The sequence below is a fragment of the Triticum aestivum genome, chromosome 2B (genome assembly GCF_018294505.1).
Source record: "Triticum aestivum cultivar Chinese Spring chromosome 2B, IWGSC CS RefSeq v2.1, whole genome shotgun sequence".
Lineage (NCBI taxonomy): Eukaryota > Viridiplantae > Streptophyta > Magnoliopsida > Poales > Poaceae > Triticum > Triticum aestivum.
The window spans coordinates 20,742,498-20,769,129 of NC_057798.1; the positions used below are offsets into that span (position 1 = coordinate 20,742,498).

General features: G+C 43.7%; 1 protein-coding gene across 1 annotated transcript; it reads left to right on the forward strand.

Annotated features, from left to right (window-relative positions):
* Positions 1 to 475: 475 nt before the first annotated feature.
* LOC123040053 (syn-copalyl diphosphate synthase-like) lies at positions 476 to 25,680 on the forward strand. Its single transcript, XM_044462998.1, has 14 exons — positions 476 to 584; positions 3,281 to 3,348; positions 3,455 to 3,764; positions 3,873 to 4,056; positions 20,264 to 20,484; positions 20,608 to 20,728; positions 20,879 to 20,991; positions 21,089 to 21,324; positions 21,439 to 21,554; positions 24,526 to 24,624; positions 24,722 to 24,895; positions 24,988 to 25,072; positions 25,177 to 25,383; positions 25,462 to 25,680. The coding sequence occupies exons 1-14, from the start codon at positions 476 to 478 to the stop codon at positions 25,678 to 25,680; spliced, it is 2,262 nt and encodes a 753-aa protein (XP_044318933.1).
* Positions 25,681 to 26,632: the final 952 nt, after the last annotated feature.

A 26,632-nucleotide genomic window follows, 5' to 3' on the forward strand; every position in this document is an offset into this window, starting at 1 on the left:
CTAAATGACAGGCATGAGAAGTGGAAAAGAACATGTAAGTCATATGAAATTTATACCCTCTTAACATTTTGAACTCATTTATGAGAACCTGGCAGATAACTTTAGATTCCAGTTTCTACTCAGACCTTCAATCAATATAATGAACTAAGAGATTTAATGCTCCAAAAATGCAATACCCAAGGCATGGATTAACAAGCACAACATCCGTAGTCAGACTCGCTGCCACTTCTAATACTTGTCGATTAACAAGGACGATCATAGCAGCCTTTTGTCGTGTGCTTGAACTTTGATGCCCTTTTCCCTCAGCCTTAATATGCCGTAGATACTGCCAACAAAACCTGTCACCTAGACCCTTCTTTCATAAATACTTGATCATAGCAGCATGCAGGAGCTCATCACTGAGCCAAAAACCAAAAGGTTGACACAAAGAGAGAGAGAGAGAGAGAGAGAGAGAGAGAGAGAGAGAAGGTGGAGGATGCTGACTTTCACCGCTACAGTCCGGCATGCTCCAGTGCTCGACCAGACAACACCAGAGCCATGGCGACGACTCTCCCTGCACTTACACTCTCAGCGTCAACAATGTGGTAATCATGATCTATCAATATCCACACCTGAATGCATGCATGGTTATTAAAAAACTTGAGTACTCCCGAAATAACATTATTATTTCTGGCTCACATTCTCTTAAAAAATGTTTGAACTAGTACAGCGGCTTGCGCAAATAGGCGGGCTCCTCTGTGGTGGATATATATTTTATATAAATTATTTATTGCAATCCAGTGAGCTTGCTTTCTAGAGAGACTTTCCATAATATAGAAATTAGGAAGCATATATGTGTCTGTTTTATCTTTTAATATGATGTTGTTTAAAACTCAAACAACAATATAATGTCTTTATTTAATTGTAAGAATGGAAACATATTGAACATATTGTACGTGACATATATAATTCTAAGGCCAAACATAAATTTTGTCATTAGTTAAAAAATTAGCTTATTAGCATGCGAGTAACAAAGCCGATCACATTTTTTATTTCCTTTAGTAAGTTCAATATCCAAATTTGTTAATGCCAAACACGTTCTGCGCCAACGAATAAGTAACTGTGAAATTTTTCTCGAGTTTTGAAGTTTCTTTACCATGGTATAGGTATCCTAACCTTAGAATCTTTGAAGTTCAAAGTTCTAAATAGTGTGATATCCTGGTAAGCCTTTTAGTGCTATTTAGCGTGCTACAGCAAAATTTAGCGCACTATAGCTGCAATTTAGTGCGCTAATGCTTCTGTCACTATTTGTCATGGCCTGCTATTTATAACTTTGGAATTATTCACCTACAAAAAGCTACTTTGCAAGCCTCTTTCCTTCTGATTCGATGAATAAGCAAAGAAAACCACTATAACTATAGGCTACCTTCAAACATAAATGATCATGGAGAACACAATTTCTTGATTACTCTTGACGTGGACTAAACCTTATCAGAATCATGTTGCACATGTATGAGGTATTTTAGGTCTAATAAAGAACATGAGAACTGAAAAACTCAACAAAAGCACTTGACTAAGTATAGCATTAAAACGGGAATTGGGCTGACTTGCAGTGCTAATCATTAAATTGTTATTCCGGACCACTAAAGAATTATTGTCATTTCTTCACTAGGTTTCATGGCAACCCCTCAAAAAAACTAGGTTTCATGGCAACCCCTCAAAAAAAACTAGGTTTCATGGCAAATGCGTATAGCAACACAAAATGGTTGTCGTTTTCCAATGTATAAAAACACCAATCAGATCTTCCTGATTTTTGTGAGATTTTCTACCCTATTGCCCACTTTTCTCGTTAGCACATCGTGAACTTTTAATATATAATCGCATCTTTTTCTAATTCTTCAATTACCCCTTTGGGGAAACAAATAGCAAAATTCGACGATTTTGTTTCCGTTCATGTTGGAATAGGAGCTTCAAAACCGTACGCTCCTCTAGGGATGGGGGTAGTCCCAACCCAGGTTGTGTGGTTAAGGTTGGTATTTTCAACGAAAAACAAGAAAATTCTTTCACGAACTTCCTATTCTGGAAAGAATGGTAAAGTTAGGGATTTCAGTCTGCCCAGAGAACACAGTAATCACAAAATGGTATTACTTTCACTTCACAAGTAATATCAGTATATTATTGAAAAAAAAGGTATACAAGCTACAACATTCATCCACATAGCCTTAATAACCCAATCCATTAATCATGTTGTGGGTTCAAATTATACATACATGATTAAACTTAATGCAAAAGAAACGCATAGACCAATGGATAATTGGCAAGTAGGGAACTCAATCCAGAGCAGCCCACATTGTTTACATGCTATGACATAATACATAGATTCTTCTATGAATATTCTCTCCTGTCCACCTAACGTTTCAATTGATGTTGATCTAGAGGTTTTAGTTGGCTGGCATATTTTTCATGCAGCATATAATAGTGATAATGTGCATGAGTTCAACTTTCTTCTACGCCCTATGTATTTTCCTATTAATATAAAGTAAGTTACATATGTACAGACAGAAAGGAAAAATAAATAAATAAATAAAGCCTATCCAATGACTATTTTGGGCAATCCAATTCTGAAGAATTGCAGTGTACTTGTGCTTCACTAGATGCCCCAAAAGTATTAGATTTTGCTTTAGGGGGAATTTTCAACTGTTAACACTGGCACTTCATTTTCAAAAGATTTTGTTGTTCCTTAGATTCTAAATATTCCAGCAGCCTAAAATGACTATGTCCATGCCAATTCTAAAGAGGTAAAAATGATTTCATCATAGGTTGATATACCACTATTTTTATTCTCTACAATCTCATACCAAGATGCTTGAGCAAAGATGCAGTCCCAATACAGATGTATGGAAGTTTTCTCGCAGCTTTTAGTGCTAAAATTACAATCATAATAACAAGATGCTGGCATTTTTAGTAGTTTTTTTTTGTTTGAACCCTGTCATGGAGCTAGAAAAATAATTTATGTTTAAGTCTGTTGGCACTATTCTAGAGCCACTTAACGATGGTATGAGTCATTTGTTATCCTTTGATCCATCTATGCATTTTTAGGAATGTCCATTAATACATGCCTTGGGTATTGCATTTTTGGAGTACTAAATCTCTTAGTTCATTATATTGATTGAAGGTCTGAGTAGAAATTGGATTCTAAAAGTTAACTGCCAGGTTCTCATAAATGAGTTCAAAATGTTAAGAGGGTATAAATTTAATATGACTTACATGTTCTTTTCCACTTCTCATGCCTGGCATTTAGTATTCCTGCTAAGTAGCAAATCCCCATCATATCCGGAGGCAGAATTGCGTGAATGGAGAACACACAAGGTGAGCATATATGCATAACTCGTATTGATCAGAATAATAACTATTGCACATGAGCTGGCAAACATACATATTAAACCCTGACAAATAAATCAAAACCTTCCTAAAGGATGAACCAAGCGAGATGGAACAGATGATCGATGCCATTAGAACCACACTAGGGTCATTGGGTGATGATGAGACGTCAATGAATGTTTCAGCCTATGATACGGCGTTGGTTGCTCTTGTCAAGAACCTTGACGGAGGCGATGGACCGCAATTCCCCTCGTGCATCGATTGGATTGTTCAAAATCAACTACCAGATGGTTCGTGGGGTGATCCCGCTTTCTTTATGGTCCAAGATCGGATGATCAGCACCCTCGCATGTGTGGTGGCTGCGAAGTCTTGGAACATTGGAAATGACAACTTGTGCAACAGAGGTAAATTGATTGATCACTTCATTCTTTATTTTATTCAGCGATATACTTTGTTTACTTCCAAGGAAGGATCATGTATCTAATGTAGAGTGCACCTTTTCTGGTGTATAGGTGTGTTATTTATCAAAGAAAATATGAGCTGGTTGCTAGAAGAGGAACAGGACTGGATGCCATGTGGCTTCGAGATTAACTTCCCAGCACTCCTAGAGAAGGCGAAGGACCTGGACTTGGACATCCCTTACAATCACACTGTTTTGGAAGAGATATATGCCAAGAGGAATCTGAAGCTCTCTAAGTATGTATACCTAGCTACATTTTTTTGACCCAACACCGTAGAACAAAATGTTCTACGGTAAATCAATTAAAGCAAAATATAGTTCAAAAAGTTACAAATTCCAAAAGAATAAAGATTATAAGCTAGCCAATGCCTGCTCTAGGAATGGAACCCATGATTACAGATTATGATCTATCCACTGTGAAAAGCGAACTGCAAACTTTTGCTTGATCTTATGTCGAAGTAGCTTAAGATCATTCTTGAGGTGGTATCTCCAAGACTGAATTGAATGAGGAAGTGCTCTGAACACAAAGTTATTTCGCTGAATCCAAATGTTCCAACAACCCAAAATAAGGATTTCGACAGCAAATTGTTTTGGAAGGAGCTGCGTGGCCAAGATGGTGTCCTCATAAACAGAAGTTCCTCTTTGTCTGTTTGGAATCAGAGAGTTCCAGCAGTCTTGCGCAAAACTGCAATCCCACAATAAATGCATAGGAGTTTCTTCTGCTTGCTGATTACAGTTAGGGCAAAAGGTATCATCAAGGTGCATGCCTTTCCTTAGAAGAAGAGCCCTAGTGTTGATTCGACAGTGAGCTACGAACCAAAAAAAGATTTTATGCTTTAGCCTGCTGGAGCTATCCCAAATGAGACTGAAAAACGGATGCTCCTCATGATTGTCCAGAAGCAAATTATAGATCAGAATTGAAGAGGGCCTGCCAGAAGCACCAATAATGTTCCACCTATCTCTAACTTGTGGGTCTAAGGTCGGAGCCAAAGAGGGGAGCTGGTTGAATTCTTCAAATGCTACTACAGAGAGAGGTAAATGGAACTGATCAATCCAATTTTCCTCCTGAAAGAAACTTAGTACCGATTGATCCTCATGAAGGGCAAAGGAGTGAAGGTGAGGGAGCAAAGATTGGAGCTGCTATTCCAACCAAGTATCTGACCAACAGAGAATAGATTGTCCTGACCCAATGGAGCATTTGCTGATTTGTTTGAATCTCTCCAGGAGAGCAATATGAGACTTCCACCAGAAAGAGCCTTCAACTTTCCTTCTTAGCAGTTCAGTGTGGTAATATTTCTCCCAGATCAAATTAATCCAAGGTATATGCTCCTTATTGAGAAATTTAAGCAGATTTTTCATTAGTAGTGCCTTGTTGTGAATAGAGATATCAAGTATTCCAAGTCCTCCTTGCTTTTTTGGCCTACAAACCTTGGACCAAGCAATAAGTGCAGTTCCTCTATCCTCCATACCAAATTTCCTCCAAAGGAAATTTCTCAAGTACTTGTTGATTTGCTGTAACACACCAACTGGGAGAGCTAGACAGCTCATGAAGAAAATTGACAGACATGCAAAAACTGATTTTATAAGCAAAAGCCTGTCATCATAAGATAACATAGTGGAGCAGCCAGAAAGCCTTCTTTCAATTCTTTGCATCATTGGGTTAAAATCTTCAATTTTTGGTTTTGTTGTGCCAAGAGGGAGACCTAAATAGGTGAAAGGAAAATGACCTTGCTGGCAGCCCAAAACATTAAGCAAAGAGTGAAGCTGTGTGATTGGTACATTTAGTGGAACCAAGAAGGATTTCTCATAATTCACTCTCAGACCTGTGAAAGCAGAGTAATGAAGGAGGAGATTTTTGATTTGCTCAATTTGTCTCATATCAGCTGGCAGGACTAAGATGGTATCATCAGCAAACTGAATCACTGGGAAGTCAGGGCAAGCTTGACTAACAATAGGAGGAAGAATCAGCTGATTTTGCATAGCTTCATTGAGGGTGGATTGGAGTAGGTCAGCAGCCAACACAAATAGCAAAGGAGAGACAGGGTCACCTTGTCTAACCCCTTGATTGCAATGAAAGAATTTTCCTGGCACCCCATTAAGCAACACTGAAGAAGTACCAGAGGAAAGGAGCATGGAGGTCCAATTCATCCATCTATCTCCAAAACCTCTTGCTTTGAGAATTGCAAGAATAGCTTGATGGTTCAGAAGATCAAAAGCCTTTTCAAAGTCTAGCTTGAGGAGAACAATGGGCAATTTAGACTGCTGACACTGATGTAAGTACTCATAAGCCCATCTTAGACAGTCATTAATGGTTCTGCTCTTAATAAATCCATATTGATTGACATGAACCAAATTGAGAATAACTGTCTGAAGTCTATTGGCCAGCAACTTGGAAATGATCTTGATGGAGCAATTGAGAAGTGAATGTTGGAAATATGCCCTAGAGGCAATAATAAAAGTATTATTATTATATTTCCTTGTTCATGATAATTGTCTTTTATTCATGCTATAACTGTATTATCCGGAAATCGTAATACACGTGTGAATACATAGACCACAATATGTCCCTAGTGAGCCTCTAGTTGACTAGCTCGTTGTGATCAACAGATAGTCATGGTTTCCTGGCTATGGACATAGGATGTCGTTGATAACGGGATCACATCATTAGGAGAATGATGTGATGGACAAGACCCAATCCTAAGACTAGCACAAAAGATCGTGTAGTTCATTTGCTAGAGCTTTGCCAATGTCAAGTATCTCTTCCTTCGACCATGAGATCGTGTAACTCCTGGATACCGTAGGAGTGCTTTGGGTGTATCAAACGTCACAACGTAACTGGGTGACTATAAAGGTGCACTACAGGTATCTCCGAAAGTATCTATTGTTTTATGTGGATCGAGACTGGGATTTGTCACTTCGTGTAAACGGAGAGGTATCTCTGGGCCCACTCGGTAGGACATCATCATATGCGCAATATGACCAAGGAGTTGATCACGGGATGATGTGTTACGGAACGAGTAAAGTGACTTGCCGGTAATGAGATTGAACAAGGTATCGGTATACCGACGATCGAATCTCGGGCAAGTAAAATACCGCTAGACAAAGGGAATTGTATACGGGATCGATTGAGTCCTTGACATCGTGGTTCATCCGATGAGATCATCGTGGAACATGTAGGAGCCAACATGGGTATCCAGATCCCGCTGTTGGTTATTGACCGGAGAACGTCTCGGTCATGTCTGCATGTCTCCCGAACCCGTAGGGTCTACACACTTAAGGTTCGATGACGCTAGGGTTATAAAGGAAGCTTGTATGTGGTAACCGAATGTTGTTCGGAGTCCCGGATGAGATCCCGGGCGTCACGAGGAGTTCCGGAATGGTCCGGAGGTAAAGATTTATATATAGGAAGTCCTGTTTCGGCCATCGGGACAAGTTTCGGGGTCATCGGTATTGTACCGGGACCATCGGAAGGGTCCCGGGGGCCCACCGGGTGGGGCCACCTGCCCCGGGGGGCCACATGGGCTGTAGGGGGTGCGCCTTGGCCTACATGGGCCAAGGGCACCAGCCCCTAGAGGCCCATGCGCCAAGATAAAGGAAAAAGGGGAGAGTCCTAAAGGGGGAAGGCACCTCCGAGGTGCCTTGGGGAGGATGGACTCCTCCCCCCCCTTAGCCGCACCCCTTTCTTGGAGTAGGGGGCAAGGCTGCGCCTCCCCCTTCTCCCCTGCCCCTATATATAGTGGAGGGGAGGGAGGGCATCCATACCTGAGCCCTTGGCGCCTCCCTCCCTCCCGTGACACCTCCTCCTCTCCCGTAGGTGCTTGGCGAAGCCCTGCAGGATTGCCACGCTCCTCCACCACCACCACGCCGTTGTGCTGCTGTTGGATGGAGTCTTCCTCAACCTCTCCCTCTCTCCTTGCTGGATCAAGGCGTGGGAGACGTCATCGGGCTGTATGTGTGTTGAACGCGGAGGTGCCGTCCGTTCGGCACTTGATCATCGGTGATCTGAATCACGACGAGTACGACTCCATCAACCCCGTTCACTTGAACGCTTCCGCTTAGCGATCTACAAGGGTATGTAGATGCACTCTTCCTTTCTACTCGTTGCTGGTCTCTCCATAGATAGATCTTGGTGATTCGTAGGAAAAATTTTGAATTTCTGCTACGCTCCCCAACAGTGGCATCATGAGCTAGGTCTATTGCGTAGATTCTTTGCACGAGTAGAACACAAAGTAGTTGTGGGCGTTGATTTTGTTCAATATGCTTACCGTTACTAGTCCAATCTTGTTTCGACGGTATTGTGGGATGAAGCGGCCCGGACCGACCTTACACGTACTCTTACGTGAGACAGGTTCCACCGATTGACATGCACTTGGTGCATAAGGTGGCTAGCGGGTGCCAGTCTCTCCCACTTTAGTCGGAATGGATTCGATGAAAAGGGTCCTTATGAAGGGTAAATAGCAATTGGCATATCACGTTGTGGTGTTGCGTAGGTAAGAAACGTTCTTGCTAGAAACCCATAGCAGCCACGTAAAACATGCAACAACAATTAGAGGGCGTCTAACTTGTTTTTGCAGGGTATGCTATGTGATGTGATATGGCCAAGAAGAATGTGATGAATGATATGTGATGTATGAGATTGATCATGTTCTTGTAATAGGATTCACGACTTGCATGTCGATGAGTATGACAACCGGCAGGAGCCATAGGAGTTGTCTTTATTTTTTTGTATGACCTGCGTGTCATTGAAGAACGCCATGTAACTTACTTTACTTTATTGCTAAACGCGTTAGCCATAGAAGTATAAGTAGTCGTTGGCGTGACAACTTCATGAAGACACGATGATGGAGATCATGATGATGGAGATCATGGTGTCATGCCGGTGACGATGATGATCATGGAGCCCCGAAGATGAAGATCAAAAGGAGCAAAATGATATTGGCCATATCATGTCACTATTTGATTGCATGTGATGTTTATCATGTTTATGCATCTTGTTTGCTTAGAACGACGGTAGTAAATAAGATGATCCCTTACAACAATTTCAAGAAGTGTTCTCCCCTAACTGTGCACCGTTGCTACAGTTCGTCGCTTCTAAGAACCACGTGATGATCGGGTGTGATGGATTCTTACGTTCACATACAACGGGTGTAAGACAGTTTTACACAGCGAAAACACTTAGGGTTAACTTGACGAGCCTAGCATGTGCAGACATGGCCTCGGAACACAGAGACCGAAAGGTCGAGCATGAGTCGTATGGTAGATACGATCAACATGAAGATGTTCACCGATGATGACTAGTCCGTCTCACGTGATGATCGGACACGGCCTAGTTGACTCGGATCATGTAATCACTTAGATGACTAGAGGGATGTCAATCTGAGTGGGAGTTCATAAGATGAACTTAATTATCCTGAACATAGTCAAAAGATCTTTGCAAATTATGTCGTAGCTCGCGCTTTAGTTCTACTGTTTTAGATATGTTCCTAGAGAAAATATAGTTGAAAGTTGAAAGTAGCAATTATGCGGACAGTAGAAAGCTTATGTCCTTAATGCACCGCTTAGTGTGCTGAACCCCAAACCTCGTTTGTGGATGTTTCGAACATCGAACATACACGTTTTGATAACTACGTGATAGTTCAGTTAAACGGTTTAGAGTTAAGGCACCAAAGATGTTTTTGAAACATCACGAAACATATGAGATGTTTTGAGGGCTGAAATTGGGATTTCAGGCTTGTGCCCACGTCAAGAGGTATGAGACCTCCGACGATTTTCTTAGCCTGCAAACTAAGGGAGAAAAGCTCAAATCGTTGAGCTTGTGCTCAGAATGTCTGAGTGCAACAATCACTTGAATCAAGTGGGAGTTAATCTTCCAGATGAGATAGTGATGTTTCCCCAAAGTCATTGCCACCGAGCTGCTAGAGCTTCGTGATGAACTATAACATATCAGGGATAAATAAGATGATCCTTGAAGTATTCACGATGTTTGACACCGCGAAAGTAGAAATCAAGAAGGAGCATCAATTATTGATGGTTGGTGAAACCACTAGTTTCAAGAAGGGCAAGGGCAAGAAGGGATACTTCATGAAACGGCAAATCAGCTGCTGCTCCAGTGAAGAGACCCAAGGTTGAACCCAAACCCGAGACTAAGTGCTTCTGTAATAAGGGGAACAGTCACTAGAGCAAAATTACCCTAGATACTTGGTAGATGAGAAGGCTGGCAAGGTCGATAGAAGTATATTGAATATACATTATGTTAATGTGTACTTTACTAGTACTCCTAGTAGCACCAGGGTATAAGATACCGGTTCGGTTGCTAAGTGTTAGTAACTCGAAATAAAAGGCTACGGAATAAACGGAGACTAGCTAAAGGAGAGCTGACGATATGTGTTGGAAGTGTTTCCAAGTTTGATATAATCAAGCATCGCACGCTCCCTCTACCATCAAGATTAGTATTAAACCTGAATAAGTGCTCTTGCACCTATAGGAATGGTTTATTGAATCTCGATCGTAGTGATACACATTTTCATGCCAAAAGATATAAGATAGTAATGATAGTACCACTTACTTGTGGCACTGCCATATAAGTCATAATGGTATAAAACGCATGAAGAAGCTCCATGTTGATGGATCTTTGGACTCACTCGTTTTGAAAAGTTTGAGACATGCGAACCATGTCTATTGGTGTATATGCATGAAGAAACTCCATGCAAATGGATCGTTTGAACTCACTTGATTTTGAATCACTTGAGATATGCAAATCATACCACATGGGCAAGATGACTGAAAAGCCTCGGTTTCAGTAAGATGGAACAAGATAGCAACTTGTTGGAAGTAACACATTTTGATGTGTGCAGTCCAATGAGTGCTGAGGCATGCGGTGAATATCGTTATGTTCTTACTTCACAGATGATTCAAGTAGATGTTGAGAATATTTACTTGATGAAACACAAGTCTGAATTATTGAATGGTTCAAGTAATTTCAGAGTGAAGTAGAAGATCATTGTGACAAGAGGATAAAATGTCTATGATATGATCATAGAGATGAATATCTGAGTTACGAGTTTTGGCACACAATTAAGACATTGTGGAAATTGTTTCGCAATTAATACCGCCTGGAACACCATAGTATGATGGTGTGTCCGAACATCATAGTTGCACCCTATTGGATATGGTGCGTACCATGATGTCTCTTATCGAATTACCACTATTGTTCATGGGTTAGGCATTAGAGACAACCACATTCACTTTAAATAGGGCACCACGTAATTCCGATGAGATGACACCGTATGAATTATGGTTTAGAGAAACCTAAGTTGTCGTTTCTTAAAAGTTTGGGGCTGCGACGCTTATATGAAAAAGTTTCAGGTTGATAAGCTCGAACCCAAAGCGGATAAAATGCATCTTCATAGGAAACCCAAAACAGTTGGGTATACCTCCTAATTCAGATCCGAAAGCAATATGGATTGTTTCTAGAATCGGGTCCGTTCTCGAGGAAAAGTTTCTCTCGAAAGAATTGAGTGGGAGGATGGTGGAGACTTGATGAGGTTATTGAACCGTCTCTTCAACTAGTGTGTGGCAGGGCACAGGAAGTTGTTCCTGTGGCACCTACACCAATTGAAGTGGAAGCTTATGATATTGATCATGAAACTTCGGATCAAGTCACTACCAAACCTCGTGGGGTGACAAGGATACATACTACTTAAGAGTGGTACGTAATCCTGTCTTGAAAGTCATGTTGCTGGACAACAATGAACCTACGAGCTATGGAGAAGCGATGGTGGGCCCGGATTCCGATAAATGGCTCGAGGCCATAGAATCCGAGAACGGATCCATGGACTTTGGTGGACTTGCCCGATGATCGGCAAGCCATTAAGATAAATGGATCTTTAAGAAGAAGACGGACGTGGATGGTAATGTCACCGTTCATGAAGCTCGACTTGTGGTGAAAAGTTTTTCACAAGTTCAAGGAGTTGACTACGATGAGATTTTTCTCATCCGTAGCGATGCTTAAAGTCCGTCGGATTCATGTTAGCATTAGCTGTATTTATGAAATCTGGCAGATGGATGTCAAAACGAGTTTCCTTACCAGTTTTCGTGAGGAAAGGTTGTATGTAATACAATCAGAAAGTTTTTGTCGATCCTAAGGATGCTAAAAGGTATGCTAACTCCAGCGATCCTTCTAAGGACTGGAGTGAGCATCTCGGAGTTGGAATGTATGCTTTGATGATGATCAAAGATTTTGGGTTTGTACAAAGTTTATGAGAAACTTGTATTTCCAAAGAAGTGAGTGGGAGCACTATAGAATTTCTGATGAGTATATGTTGTTGACATATTGTTGATCAGAAATGATGTAGAATTTCTGGAAAGCATATAGGGTTATTTGAAATGTGTTTTTCAATAGAAAACCTGGATTAAGCTACTTGAGCATTGAGCATCAAGATCTATAAGGATAGATCAAAGCGCTAAATGGTACTTTTCAAATGAGCACATACCTTGACATGATCTTGAAGGTGTTCAAGATGGACCAGTCAAAGAAGGAGTTCTTGCCTGAGTTGTAAGGTACGAAGTTAAGACTTAAAGCTCGACCACGGCAGAATAGAGAGAAAGGACGAAGGTCGTCCCCTATGCTTAAGACGTAGGCTCTTCAGTATGCTATGCTGTGTACCGCACCTGAAGTGTGCCTTGCCATGAGTCAGTCAAGGGGTACAAGAGTGATCCAAGAATGGCTCACAGGACAGCGGTCAAAGTTATCCTTAGTAACTAGTGGACTAAGGAATTTTCTCGATTATGGAGGTGGTAAAAGAGTTCGTCGTAAAGGTTACGTCGATGCAAGCTTAACACCTATCCGGATAGCTCTGAGTAGAGAGACCGGATACATATAATGGAGCAATAATTTAGAATAGCTCAAAGTAGAACAGTTATTTGGAATAGCTCCAAATAGAGCGTGGTAGCTGCATCTAGGAGATGACATAGAGATTTGTAAAACACACACGGATCTGAAAGGTTCAGACCCGTTGACTAAAACCTCTCTCACAAGCAACATGATCAAATATAAAACTCATTGAGTGTTAATCAGATAGTGATGTGAACTAGACTACTGACTCTAGTAAACTCTTGGGTATTAGTCACATGGCGATGTGACCTGTGAGTGTTAATCACATGGCGATGTGAACTAGATTATTGACTCTAGTGCAAGTGGGAGACTGTTGGAAATATGCCCTAGAGGCAATAATAAAAGTATTATTATTATATTTCCTTGTTCATGATAATTGTCTTTTATTCATGCTATAACTGTATTATCCGGAAATCGTAATACACGTGTGAATACATAGACCACAATATGTCCCTAGTGAGCCTCTAGTTGACTAGCTCGTTGTGATCAACAGATAGTCATGGTTTCCTGGCTATGGACATAGGATGTCGTTGATAACGGGATCACATCATTAGGAGAATGATGTGATGGACAAGACCCAATCCTAAGACTAGCACAAAAGATTGTGTAGTTCATTTGCTAGAGCTTTGCCAATGTCAAGTATCTCTTCCTTCGACCATGAGATCGTGTAACTCCTGGATACCGTAGGAGTGCTTTGGGTGTATCAAACGTCACAACGTAACTGGGTGACTATAAAGGTGCACTACAGGTATCTCCGAAAGTATCTATTGTTTTATGCGGATCGAGACTGGGATTTGTCACTCCGTGTAAACGGAGAGGTATCTCTGGGCCCACTCGGTAGGACATCATCATATGCGCAATGTGACCAAGGAGTTGATCACGGGATGATGTGTTACGGAACGAGTAAAGTGACTTGCCGGTAACGAGATTGAACAAGGTATCGGTATACCGACGATCGAATCTCGGGCAAGTAAAATACCGCTAGACAAAGGGAATTGTATACGGGATCAATTGAGTCCTTGACATCGTGGTTCATCCGATGAGATCATCGTGGAACATGTAGGAGCCAACATGGGTATCCAGATCCCGCTGTTGGTTATTGACCGGAGAACGTCTCGGTCATGTCTGCATGTCTCCCGAACCCGTAGGGTCTACACACTTAAGGTTCGATGACGCTAGGGTTATAAAGGAAGCTTGTATGTGGTAACCGAATGTTGTTCGGAGTCCCGGATGAGATCCCGGACGTCACGAGGAGTTCCGGAATGGTCCGGAGGTAAAGATTTATATATAGGAAGTCCTGTTTCGGCCATCGGGACAAGTTTCGGGGTCATCGGTATTGTACCGGGACCACCGGAAGGGTCCCGGGGGCCCACCGGGTGGGGCCACCTGCCCCGGGGGGCCACATGGGCTGTAGGGGGTGCGCCTTGGCCTACATGGGCCAAGGGCACCAGCCCCTAGAGGCCCATGCGCCAAGATAAAGGAAAAAGGGGAGAGTCCTAAAGGGGGAAGGCACCTCCGAGGTGCCTTGGGGAGGATGGACTCCTCCCCCCCCCCTTAGCCGCACCCCTTTCTTGGAGTAGGGGGCAAGGCTGCGCCTCCCCCTTCTCCCCTGCCCCTATATATAGTGGAGGGGAGGGAGGGCATCCATACCTGAGCCCTTGGCGCCTCCCTCCCTCCCGTGACACCTCCTCCTCTCCCGTAGGTGCTTGGCGAAGCCCTGCAGGATTGCCACGCTCCTCCACCACCACCACGCCGTTGTGCTGCTGTTGGATGGAGTCTTCCTCAACCTCTCCCTCTCTCCTTGCTGGATCAAGGCGTGGGAGACGTCATCGGGCTGTACGTGTGTTGAACGCGGAGGTGCCGTCCGTTCGGCACTTGATCATCGGTGATCTGAATCACGACGAGTACGAGTCCATCAACCCCGTTCACTTGAACGCTTCCGCTTAGCGATCTACAAGGGTATGTAGATGCACTCTTCCTTTCTACTCGTTGCTGGTCTCTCCATAGATAGATCTTGGTGATTCGTAGGAAAAATTTTGAATTTCTGCTACGTTCCCCAACAGTGAAATTGGTCTGAAATCATTTCCTCTGACAGGATTGTCCTTTTTGGGAATTAGAGTGATGAAGGAAGCATTGATACTTTGCAGAGAAATATTTCCATGATAGAAATCATTAATCAGCCTGTAGAAATCTTCAGCAATGATGCTCAAACAAGCTTTAATGAAATCTCCATTGAATCCATCAGGACCAGGTGCTTTATCAGAAGGAAGATCCTTGACCACAGAGTCAATTTCCTGCTTTGAGAAGGAGCATCTAAATCTTCTAAACCATCAACTCTGTGAATAAGTCTTATTAGATTGAGATGGTCAGACATCTCACTTGAATTACCCAATCTTTCTTTGAAAGCTGACCAAAGAACTGCAGCCTTAGCATGATGCTCTGTTACTTCTACCCCCTGATCATTCATAAGAGTTTGAATGAAGTTATGCCTGTATTTGATGGTAGCTTTAGCCTGTAAGAATTTTGAATTCTCATCTCCAAACTTTACCCATCTAATTGTTGCTCTCTGTCTCCAGTAAATGCTTTGAAAAGACAACAACCTCAAGAGATGCTCTTTCAAGATTTCTCTGCCATTTTGTTCCATATCTGATAGTATTCTAAACTCCTCAAAATAATCCCACATCAAGATTACACTATTTGTGGCCTGAATGCTGAGTGCAAGGTTGGAAATGCCCTTACTCCAAAACTTTAGACTTTTGCTAAGCCTTTTAAACTTTGCAGTGATGAGTTTGGCAGAATTAGTGACTTGAATGGGTTCGTGCCAGCTGGACTTTACTAATTCTTGGAAATCTGGAAGTTGAAGCCAAAAGTTCTCAAACCTGAATACTTTTGCTTTGGGGATAGAAGTACCAATTTGGATCACAAATGGGCAATGATCAGAAATAGGCTTGGCCAAGGGAAAGGACAAGGTATTTGGGTATTGAGAGGACCAGTTTTCATATGTGAATACCCAATCAATTTTTTCTAACAAAGGTGCTTGCTGCATGTTACTCCAAGTAAAACTTCTTCCCTTCAAAGGAATTTCTACCAAAGCTAATTGACTGATTGCAGCATTAAAATCCATCATATTGTTTATATTCCCAGCACCATCATTTCTATTGGAAGGATATCTAATATAATTAAAATCCCCAGAAATCAGCTAGTTTGTTTCCACAGGCATCTGAATGTTTTTGAACCAGTCCAGAAATAAATGTCTCCCTTCCTCATCACAGGGACCATAAATATTAGTTAGGATCCATGATTCTCCTGTGTGCACTGAAATAAACCTCATTGAAAGAGAGAAATCATTTTTAAACAGACATTCTCCTTGAAACATAGCATCACTCCAAGCCACAAGCAGACCCCCAGAAGCCCCTATAGAGGGTGAGAACTCAAATTTATTGATTCTTTTTGGGGCAAATTTTCTTAAATAAGAGATGTCAAAAACTTCTCTTTTGGTTTCTTGCAGACAGATAACTGAGCACTGTGATTCTTCAATTTTATTAGAAATTGCAAGCCACTTATCACTGGAGTTTATACCTCTCACATTCCAGTTTAAAATATTCCAGGATCTATTCATTGCAGAAACACGCAGGCATACAACAGGAACCACCACTGAGCAGGAATTTTTAAAATGGTCCAAAGACTCAAACTAAGACAGGCCCATAGATTGAAGGTTCTCATAAAAGTCCAGGGAACAGAGATTGAATTTACTACAGTAAAGATGAACTGAAATTTCAGTAGCAAGGACCCTAGACAAAAGGACCTAATTTGATCCAAAAGAAGGGCAGCTTCAAGAACTCCCCACAGTGCTTCCCAAGGCTTCAGTCCTTCCATGCTGATGGCTTCCCCCCTCTTTTAACTTTCTTCTGCAAGAGGATTTCTTCAGAGCAAGCCTTAGGGTCCACCTTGCAGTAAGAAGAGTTCAGATTCTTTATTATTTTTGAATTGCAGACAGGAGGCTTAGCAGTACAAGCCAAACAGTTACTATCATGACATGTTTTCTTCCTATATCCCTTGTTTAAGTGTTGCAATCTCTCACTTCTTCTTACCTCAGATTCCACAATAGGCAACCTGTCCTTCCTTTTTCCCTTAACAGCAGCAGGACTGGAGAAGCTGACCACCTCAGCAGGTAAAGGTTGCATATCCTCCAAGCTAGGAGCCTGCAACTAAGAGCAAGAAGGAGCCACAGTTACAGGGCAAGAAGGAGGAATGAAGAAGGTGAGATGTTGAGATTTCTGAAACTCTTGACAAATAATAGCCCACATAGGAGACAGCAAGAACATCTTGGCCCACTCAAATTTATCAGGAGTCAAAAGGGCATAACAAATGAAATCCACCCAGTCATAAGGTACCTGAACTTTAGTGAGGCCTTCAGCACTAACAGAGAAATGCTTCTCCCAGGCAGATAAACAAGCCACAGATTGACTGCCAGAATCTGCAACAGTATCATCAATAGATAAATATTTCCCTTTGATAGAAAACCCTGGTGGTGCTGAGGAATGAGAGTTAGAAGAGCATGTAACAGCCCTACATTCAGAGTCAGGCTTGGAAGAACCAACAGAAGAACAGTCAAGGATTTCAATTTCCTCATCAACAAAAGAGCTCTGGTCATCTTCCCTAAGCTGAGCTGCCAAAATTTCTGCATGAGAAGCTAACTGAATAACTGGGTCCTCTCCTTCAGCAAGATTTAAGTTAAATAAGGAGCCATCCTCCTCGTCAGGGAACAAGTTATCCTCCAACTGAGAGATTTCCAAAGGAGCATTCACATGAGATTCAATGATTGCAGGTGAAGGAGGCAGCTCTTGATTTAAATCAAGTTGAACGTTTAATGGTGGCTCCATTTCTGGCAAAATAGGATAGAACTCTAGAGGAGCAGCAATGACAGGCATAGCAGGCTCAGGCTGGGGAAAGTTCAGCTGGTCCACTATCATGGGCCCAAGGGCCAAGTTGAGGTCAGGGAGATCCACATGGGCCTGGGCCAAATTGTTTAAAAAACCATTTCCCTCCAAGACAGGCGAAGCATTGGCCTCTTGCATATCAATCTCCACCCTATTTGATCCCACAGAAATAGTGAGATCACTATGAATGTCCATATCAAGGAGAGCCACTTGCAACTGTTCTTCCAAAGGCTGAAACAGATCAGCTAGCTCCACAAATTCTCCCTCTTCAATTTCCTGATCAATGAGGTCATCATCTTCAGCAGGCATTGCCCAGTGCCCCCATCCAGGGAGATCCTCATCCTCATCTTGAGGTTCCTCATCAGCTGCCTGAATCTGCATTGCCTGCTGATGGAAATTTTGTGGGTCTCCTCCCATGATATCTTGAACTTGGTGCTGTTGGATGGGCCCAACAAAGTGATTCAGTTGATTGGGGTGAAAAAAATTGTTGACTGGCTGTGGATGAGGATTTCCATCCACAGGAACAGGGTCTTCTTCTGGAGGTCCAGCACCCAGCAGATCTTGTTGGAGAATAATCACAGGCACAGACCAGGACTCTGCATTTGGATCATCAGATTCTCCAACCACAATACTAACAGGAACATCGCTTAAGTTTTCAACCCTAATCTTAACCATGAGTGCAGCTCTGGTACTTCTGGCTCTGTCCCATAGCAATAATTTGCCAAAACTCCTTACTGCATCCGTCAGCTCATGCATCTCTCGTTTATCAAAAGGAAATCCCACTAACAGAGCCCAAACATCCCTGTCAAGATGCAAACTTCTCCAGTTGATGCCCTGGTTATGCCTCTGAAAGATGATATGTACATCTCCATGGACATGCGGGCTTTGCAGAACCAGAGCATCACGGTCGAAAGAGGAGTTTAATCTGACATAAGCTTGACCAAAAGGGCATTGACAAATCTCTTGAAACCCTAGATGCTTGACTTGCGTAATGAACTCACCAATGATTTGACGAACATTTGGGAAGTGAACCTGCTGGTTGGGCATTGGTACAATGGTGGCGATTGCCCAGTCTTCATGGCGTGGCAGAGAAGGGCTCGAAATAACCCTGACTCTCGCTGGTCTTCCTTCCACCTGGATTGCTTGATGATGCGGAGGAAGAAAAGGGGCCGGATCGAATGGGAAGTTGGCCATGTCGCGCGGGACCAGCTCTCCGCCCTGCTCTGAAGAAAGCAAGAGCCTGCTAGCTGTGAGCGGGGGCGGCGGAGGCAGAGACGCAGAGCGAGCAGAGAGCGACACATTAGCAGGTGGAATGGTTGGTGAGGGTATGGAAGGAGCTTGATTGCCGGTATTCTCCAAAACTGGCCTCGATTGTTGCCCCTGAATCGCACCATTAACAGGTGTAGCAGAGGTAGGAGCAGATACTGAGGCAGTCAATTGATTTGACAATGCGAGAGAGCGGAAGGCCGAACGACAGTCACTGGAAATGTGGCCCCACCTTTTGCAATTATGACACCGGATTTTATTTTTGCAGCCCGCGCGCTTGTGGCCCGATAGCAAGCAACGGACACAGAAGAGCTTTGGTTGGGCCTCACCATCCAAATGGGCCGCACCAGATCCCACAGAAGCCCTTGGGGCAGTTTGAATTTCCTGAATTGCCGCCTCATTATTGCCCACTGCTGGAAATTGAAGACGATCAAACACCGTAGTAACTGCTACCGAAGATTGAGCGGGGCGAGATCGCCGTGCCTGAGCAGGAACTGAAGATTGCTGGAAAAATCTCGGCGCTCGAGCTGCATCAGCAAAAGAATTCCCATTGCGAGATCGCGAGACTAGAGTCCAACCATTGTGTTGATTCGGATCGGAGATAGAACGAAACTTCGTACCATTAGCACCCCACAGAAGAAAACCAAGATTGAATTCCGGCAAAGAAATATTTCCTCCATTGTATATCGCAAATCCAACATTGATTGAAGAAACCGAGAATTTGTATAGGTGATCACGTAGCTTGCAAACTTTGAATAGAGAAGCACGACCCCCAAAACATGAAAGAAGGATAGTACCGACGGACTACTCAGTGAGTCTGATCTTCGATCTGGTGAATTCTGCAACCAAAAAGAATTCCTTTTGCCCATTCTCGGCGGTGAAGTTGACCGGAAGATGAAGGGAGGATAGGATACGATCTTCAAAGGCGTGCCCCCGTTCAAAACGAAGATCAGACAGAGACATGGCGGCCGAAGAGGGCGGTGGTGGAGAACAGACAGAAATCAAGGAAGGAAGAGCTAGACGGTGGCCGCCGCAGCCGGAGTGACGTACAGCGGGAGATACAGGCGGTGGCCGCCGTGGCCGGAGTGATCAACGGCGGGAGGTTCAGGCGGTGGCCGCCGCGGCCGGATTGGCCAGCGGCGGGGCTAGGTGCGCGGAGGGGCTAGGTGAAAGATTCCTGCCTGCCTATCTATCACTGTGTGGTAATTGCATAGGTGGTCAACATGCAAAGTTGTGAATGGAATACCTAGCTACATGCATGTGATAAATCTGGATTTGTACATTGAACTGAATAGTCTATGTATAATTAGTTAAGTAATAATTTATCCGGCTCTCAAATTGCAGGATACCTCTGGATGTGCTACACGCCATACCAACGACCCTACTTTTCAGTTTGGAGGGAATGGTTGACTTACCATTGGACTGGGAAAAGCTACTCACGTTGCGTTGTCCAGACGGATCCTTCCATTCCTCGCCTGCTGCCACAGCTGCTGCCCTTAGTTACACTGGCGACAAGGAATGCCTAGCATTTCTAGATAGGCTTGTCAAAATGTTCAAGGGGGGAGGTAAAATCACTACCACTTATTTTCTTGTACAACCAACAGGAATGCACTCTTAGGTAGGAGAGCCCCTTTGTATGTTGGTCAATACAAAACGTCACCATTGACGTAAATTATTTGTTTTCTCAGTGCCATGTAGCCACTCTATGGATACTTTTGAGCAGTTATGGGTGGTCGACCGGCTCATTCGTCTGGGGATATCAAGGCACTTCACAATTGAAATTCAGCGGTGCTTAGAGTTTATTTACAGGTAACATAAACTACTTTAATTTAGTTGGAAATACAATATGTCCTAAAAGTCTAAATGCTAATGATATTTTTAAATGGAGTACTACCAGAGTAGTGTTTTTTCTTTAAGACCAGTAGACCAGATTGAGAGGAATGTACACACTTTGAACAGGCGCTGGACTCAGAAGGGACTAGCTCATAACGCGTACTGTCAAGTCGTGGATATTGATGATACGTCCATGGGTTTCCGTCTCCTCCGTCAGCATGGCTACGATGTCACTCCATGTAACTAATAAGTAGTAGCGCTTTGGCATGCATGGCTACTATATATGTTATGCTGGATCGAGTTTGACAGACTAACGCACATCGATCTACAATGTAGCCGTGTTTAAGCACTTTGAGACCAAGGATGGCAATTTCTTCTGTTTCCCCATGGAGACCAACCACGCATCTGTCACCCCGATGTACAACACTTACCGTGCTTCGCAGTTCATGTTCCCTGGTGACGACGACGTCCTGGCACGGGCCGGGCGCTATTGTCGTGCATTCCTCCAAGAGAGACAAGCCTCCAACAAACTGCACGACAAGTGGATCATTACCAAGGACCTGCCGGGCGAGGTAGTATGTTCCAACAAATTCCAGTTAATTATATATATGTATGCATCAATCGGGCTACTATTTAATGCCCTTAATTCACAACAGATTGATGAGCCATTCCTCCTGTAAATTCAGGTCGAGTACACACTGAACTTTCCCTGGAAAGCAAGTTTGTCACGAATTGAAACAAGGATGTATCTGGATCAGTACGGAGGCAACACAGATGTCTGGATTGCTAAGGTCCTCTACAGGTAAAAATAATTAATAATGAAACTTCTATCACTACCATACTCTGCATCATAAGACAAACCTTATTACATTGTTTATTACAAAGAGATTCGAGTTTGATCTGGCCAAAAGAAGAAATGATAATAACATATGGACCAACTAAGATTAACATGCCAAACAAGACCACTCTAAACACTCAATGGCCTATCACTTGCACGCCATCCAAACAAGGATATCAACTCAGTGGTAGCTTCTTCACGCTAACCTCAACCGGCTCACTGTGATGCATGTTATGTAATACTGTGCATAACCGCCGCCAATTGGTACACGATAGTTGCATCTCCATGACCTCAGTCAAAAACACCGTCATTTTTACATAGTCAGATAGACAAAAACAATGTTGTCGTCCCAACCAAAATAAAAATACCTTAGAGATTTAACACCCTCCCCCTCTCTCACACACACGCGCGCGCGCGCGCGCACACACACACACACACACACACACACATGGACCCGTTCATGTATGTCTACTAGCCAATTTTGCTGAGGTGGCATAGACTAAATGAAGAAAAGGAGGGTTGAGTATCATATCATAATAAATGATGTGCTGCTATTTATATGCATGACAATAAATGAGGTCATCAAAATACTAACACATGATACTATGCACGATGAAGATAGTATCATATACTAATAAAATATGCATGATAATGATGTTACAGGCAGCTTAAGAGAGATGTGTCCGATCTACCCATTTTATCGGAATCTAATTGATCCCTCATGCACCACATTAAAAGATACACATGAAACAAAAGTATCCTTCAAATTCGTAAGGCCCTTCCAAAGGTGGGAGTATTAGTTTGGCTTTCACAATCGTGAGTATTTCGCTCCAAATGCTTAAAGAGAGACTCCCAAACTCCATCCAAGGTTTTTCTTTTGAAAAGAAGGTTGAAATCTCTGGCATGTGCATCCAAGGATGCACACAACCATATTTATTATATTATTCAATAGTGTCAGACGAAACAAATACATGGATCTAACCCAAAGCCACCTTCTTGGCAACCTCTATCGCTACATCTAAAGCTTGGTGACGTGCCTTGACATCACACCATCTAATTTGATTGCCTTGCCAAGCCGCTCACGGCCAGCCGAGAGCACCAACTAGCTTAGCAAACCCTAAGCGCGCAACGCACGTGCACGCTCTAGAATCTGCCTTCACCATCTTCCGCGGATCAACGCGTTGACCTTGACAGGTCCAACTGTCATCGACGCAAACATCGCCCCGCCCTCCAGACCCCTTTAGCCAACACTTGCTCCAAGAAAGTTGCCCTCATGAGGGTGAGCGGCTCCAGACACCCCCATTGCTTGATCCGAAACACCAAGATCAAGGGTTTCCCCCCGAAGCAGATGCATCTTCCATCCGAGTCCACGTGATGGTCTAACGCTACCACACCTCTGAGCTCCCAGGGGCCGAAGCTCCAAAACAGTGCCACTAAGGAGGTAAGCGACACCACACGCCACCATTGTCCAGTCCGGCAAGCCAAACTTAAGGATTCCCTCAGAGCTCCACAGGACCACCACCTTGACGATGCCCTCAAAGGAAGTTAGCAGCGGCTGTAGAACTCGCTACATCATCTGCAACGGCAGATCCGTCCCGCGAACCAGGGCATAGGCACAGGTCAGAGAAACCCACCAACGTAGGAGGAAGGACCGCATCGGGCTAGACAAATCAAGGCAAGTGACCCAGATCTGTCCAACCCAACCCAACCCAAGGTGTCGTGCCAGCTGGAAGAAGATCTGGGGGCGCGTGCCATGGATCCGTCGCCACCACCTGCAGCCCGTCAATGCCGACATACGTCGCCCACAACCCTTGCAGTGAGAGGCTGCCGTCCGCCAGATCTGGCCGGAGCCATCTCGCCGTCACAAACCACCCATCACCACGCCTGTCGACACACTGTCACGGTGCATGCAAGCCAATGCACGCCCGCGCCGCGCCCATGCGAGAAGGAGCCGCCCTGTGCTGGCCCCTGCCTGCGAAGGGACAGGGATGCCCTGCCACTGCCGGCTCTGGTCGAGCTTCGCCCAGCCGAGCCATGTGACGATGGTGACGGGGGAGAAGGGAGATGAGGGTTGGCGGCCTTGATTTAGAATTCTTCCGCGTGGCACGCAGGGGCGGCGTGGGATGAGACGTCCACTTGCGCATGGCCTAACAATATTTTATGGCATCTTCGCTTAGTAGCTATACATCCAGCATTCTTATGGAAGTTACTATTTAACCCAGAGAGCTGGTCAAACACGCTAAGAATTCGCTTCATATTGATGGCTTTAGCCAAGTCATGTTCTACAAAAATAATTGTATCATGAGCATCTTGTAGACTAGACAGCTCGTCATGTACTAATTGAGGAATGAGGATTCACCTGGGCGTTTTAACACAGTAGACGCAGACACTCATATGTACTATAGACATGGATGCTCATATATATGCACATATATTCATTCCTTATAAATGCATGTATGCACACCCTATCTTTATGAGCACCTCCACTGAGCGGGCATATCATCTTGAGATTGATGAAGTTGCCATAGTTGACAGATCATCTCCTCCATTGAACACACATCGCTGCAGGCCTGAGATAAATCTAGGAATATGCAGCCAGCAATGCCAAGTTTAGAACGTGAACCCTGGTGGGTTGCTTCCACCAAAAGGAACCTAACGTCTGAGTTACTCTCGGTTTGCTAGTGAGGACCCACAGTTAGTAACCATCCTGTGTAGTACTCATCTTACACGTGACACTAGACCTATTCTTAGTTGCTACTATACTAGAAAAAATTACAGTTCCTAGTGATGCAGATGCCGGATGTGTGTCCGTTCATTGGTTTTGTATCGATTGATGCATCAATTTAAGTCAATAAAGCGCCTTTTATTAAAAAAATAGAAATTTCTGGTTGCCAAATATTTATCACACCCTTAGTTCTGACCCATACCATTTCAGAATGAATCTTGTGAGCAACGACATGTACCTTAAAATGGCAAAAGCTGATTTCAGAGAATATCAAAGACTCTCCCGACTTGAGTGGAATGGCCTCAGAAAGTAAGTCACGGTCTATTTTCTCTACCACTCTATTCCAAGTGCAATCAATAAGCTAGTAAAGACTGCTATATTCTTAAATGAGATCGAGTATGCACAGGTGGTATTTCAGGAACCATCTGCAGAGGTATGGTGGGACTCCAAAGAGCGCGCTCACGGCTTACTTCTTAGCTTCAGCAAATATCTTTGAACCTAGCCGAGCAGCAGAGCGTCTAGTATGGGCTCGTGTGGCTGTGCTTGCTGAGGCGGTTACAGCTCACTTTCGACACATTGGGTATGTATGCAGCTTGCAGCCTCACAGTTTTCCCTCTCCGGAATCTTCTTTTAGTGATGATCGATGCAAAATGTGTGTGCAATTCATTGCAGGGGTCCATGCTATTCAACAGAGAATCTTGAAGAACTTATCAACCTTGTTTCATTTGACGATGCTTTTGGCGGTCTTCGTGAAGCTGTAAAATTGAACAAATCATTACACGTAGATATAGTTGTTGATATGATATTGAACTTTTACCAGATATGAAACGGCCAAATCTCTATTTTCTTTGGTAATTACAGTGGAAGCAGTGGCTCATGGCATGGACTGCAAAGGAGAGCCATGGATCCGTTGATGGAGATACATCACTGTTGTTCGTTCGCACCATCGAGATCGTCTCAGGAAGGATTGCTTCAACCGAGCAGAAACTGAACCGTTGGGATTATTCCCAGCTGGAGCAGCTCACCTCTTCCATCTGCCACAAGCTTGCCACAATAGGTCTTGCTCAGGTGCGTGTGTACATGCATTGCATCCATATATCCATCTGTGAAACTATAACCAAAAAATGTTTAATGGGGGGAAAACAGAATGGGGCAAGTATGGAGAACACAGAGGGCTTACACCGGCAAGTGGATTTGGAGATGCAAGAACTATCTTGGCGTGTTCATCAGGGTTGCCATGGCATCAACAGAGAGACCAGACAGACATTTCTCAACGTGGTGAAAAGCTTCTATTACTCGGCTCATTGCTCACCTGAAACAGTTGATAGCCACATCGCAAAGGTCATATTCCAGGATGTGATTTAGGAAGAACCCTCTTCAGTCCTCGTTGAAATTATTAAGCATGTTTTGTGATGGGTTCCGTCATGTTACATGTCTAAGAACCTGCAAGGACTGCACGTGAATACTTAGATGGAATAAAAATAAGGTTCCGAACGACATGATACATGCCTAAGTTGTACAAGCAGGTAACAGGCACTAGCTAGTGCACAAATGTTTACACACATCTTAATTGACGGTGCGACACTTTCAATTCACGTCATCATTATCTTTTTGAAATACTAGTGGTGTGGGCAAGAAAGCATACGTCGCCACTATTGCATTAACACTACTGGAAAAATCACCGTTACCGAATTCTTTGTTGTTTGCCGAGTACCGGAACACGGGATCACGGTAAAAGACATGTAAGCCGAGTGTGGCTCTCGGCAGGCAGCAGGACACAGCACACGCCGGCAGTTGCTCCTGGTAAAATGTGCTCGGTAAAAAAAGAACACTCGATTTATTGGTGGTGTGTCAAAGACTCGACACGCCACTGGTTACTTACAGCGTGGGGTAAAGACACGCTATTGGTCTATTTTTGGTCACTGTTTCTCGTTTTCAGGCCCGAATATTTGTTTCTCGTTTTTGGGCCCCAATATTTGTTGCGTGGGCTTAGTCCGACGCCACTACCTCGCCCTTCTTTTTACTTAGGTAGAAACCTAGCGCATACTTTGTCTATCTCCACTCAACCCGTCTGCCTCCCAAGACTAGCCGCTGCTGCTGGACCTTGCCGAAGAAGGCTACCCCCTTGTCGTCACCATCAGAGATCGCCGCTCATTGTCACAAAAGGTTCGATCCCTACCTCTCCTTCACCTCACGCTTCGCTCCGTTGCATCCGGCCGGCCTTCCTCGTCGCCAGCCGCACCAAATTTGTTGTGTTGTTATAATAGATAGATTGATTGATATATAGTCTAGGGTGAAATGCTAAGGGTGGAATCCA

Coding starts and splice junctions, on each gene's coding strand:
- LOC123040053 (XM_044462998.1), top strand. CDS start 476: ATGCTGACTTTCACCGCTACAGTCCGGCATGCTCCAGTGCTCGACCAG. Junction 3,765..3,872: donor TGACAACTTGTGCAACAGAG/GTAAATTGATTG, acceptor TCTGGTGTATAG/GTGTGTTATTTATCAAAGAA. Junction 25,384..25,461: donor CCACAATAGGTCTTGCTCAG/GTGCGTGTGTAC, acceptor GGGGGAAAACAG/AATGGGGCAAGTATGGAGAA.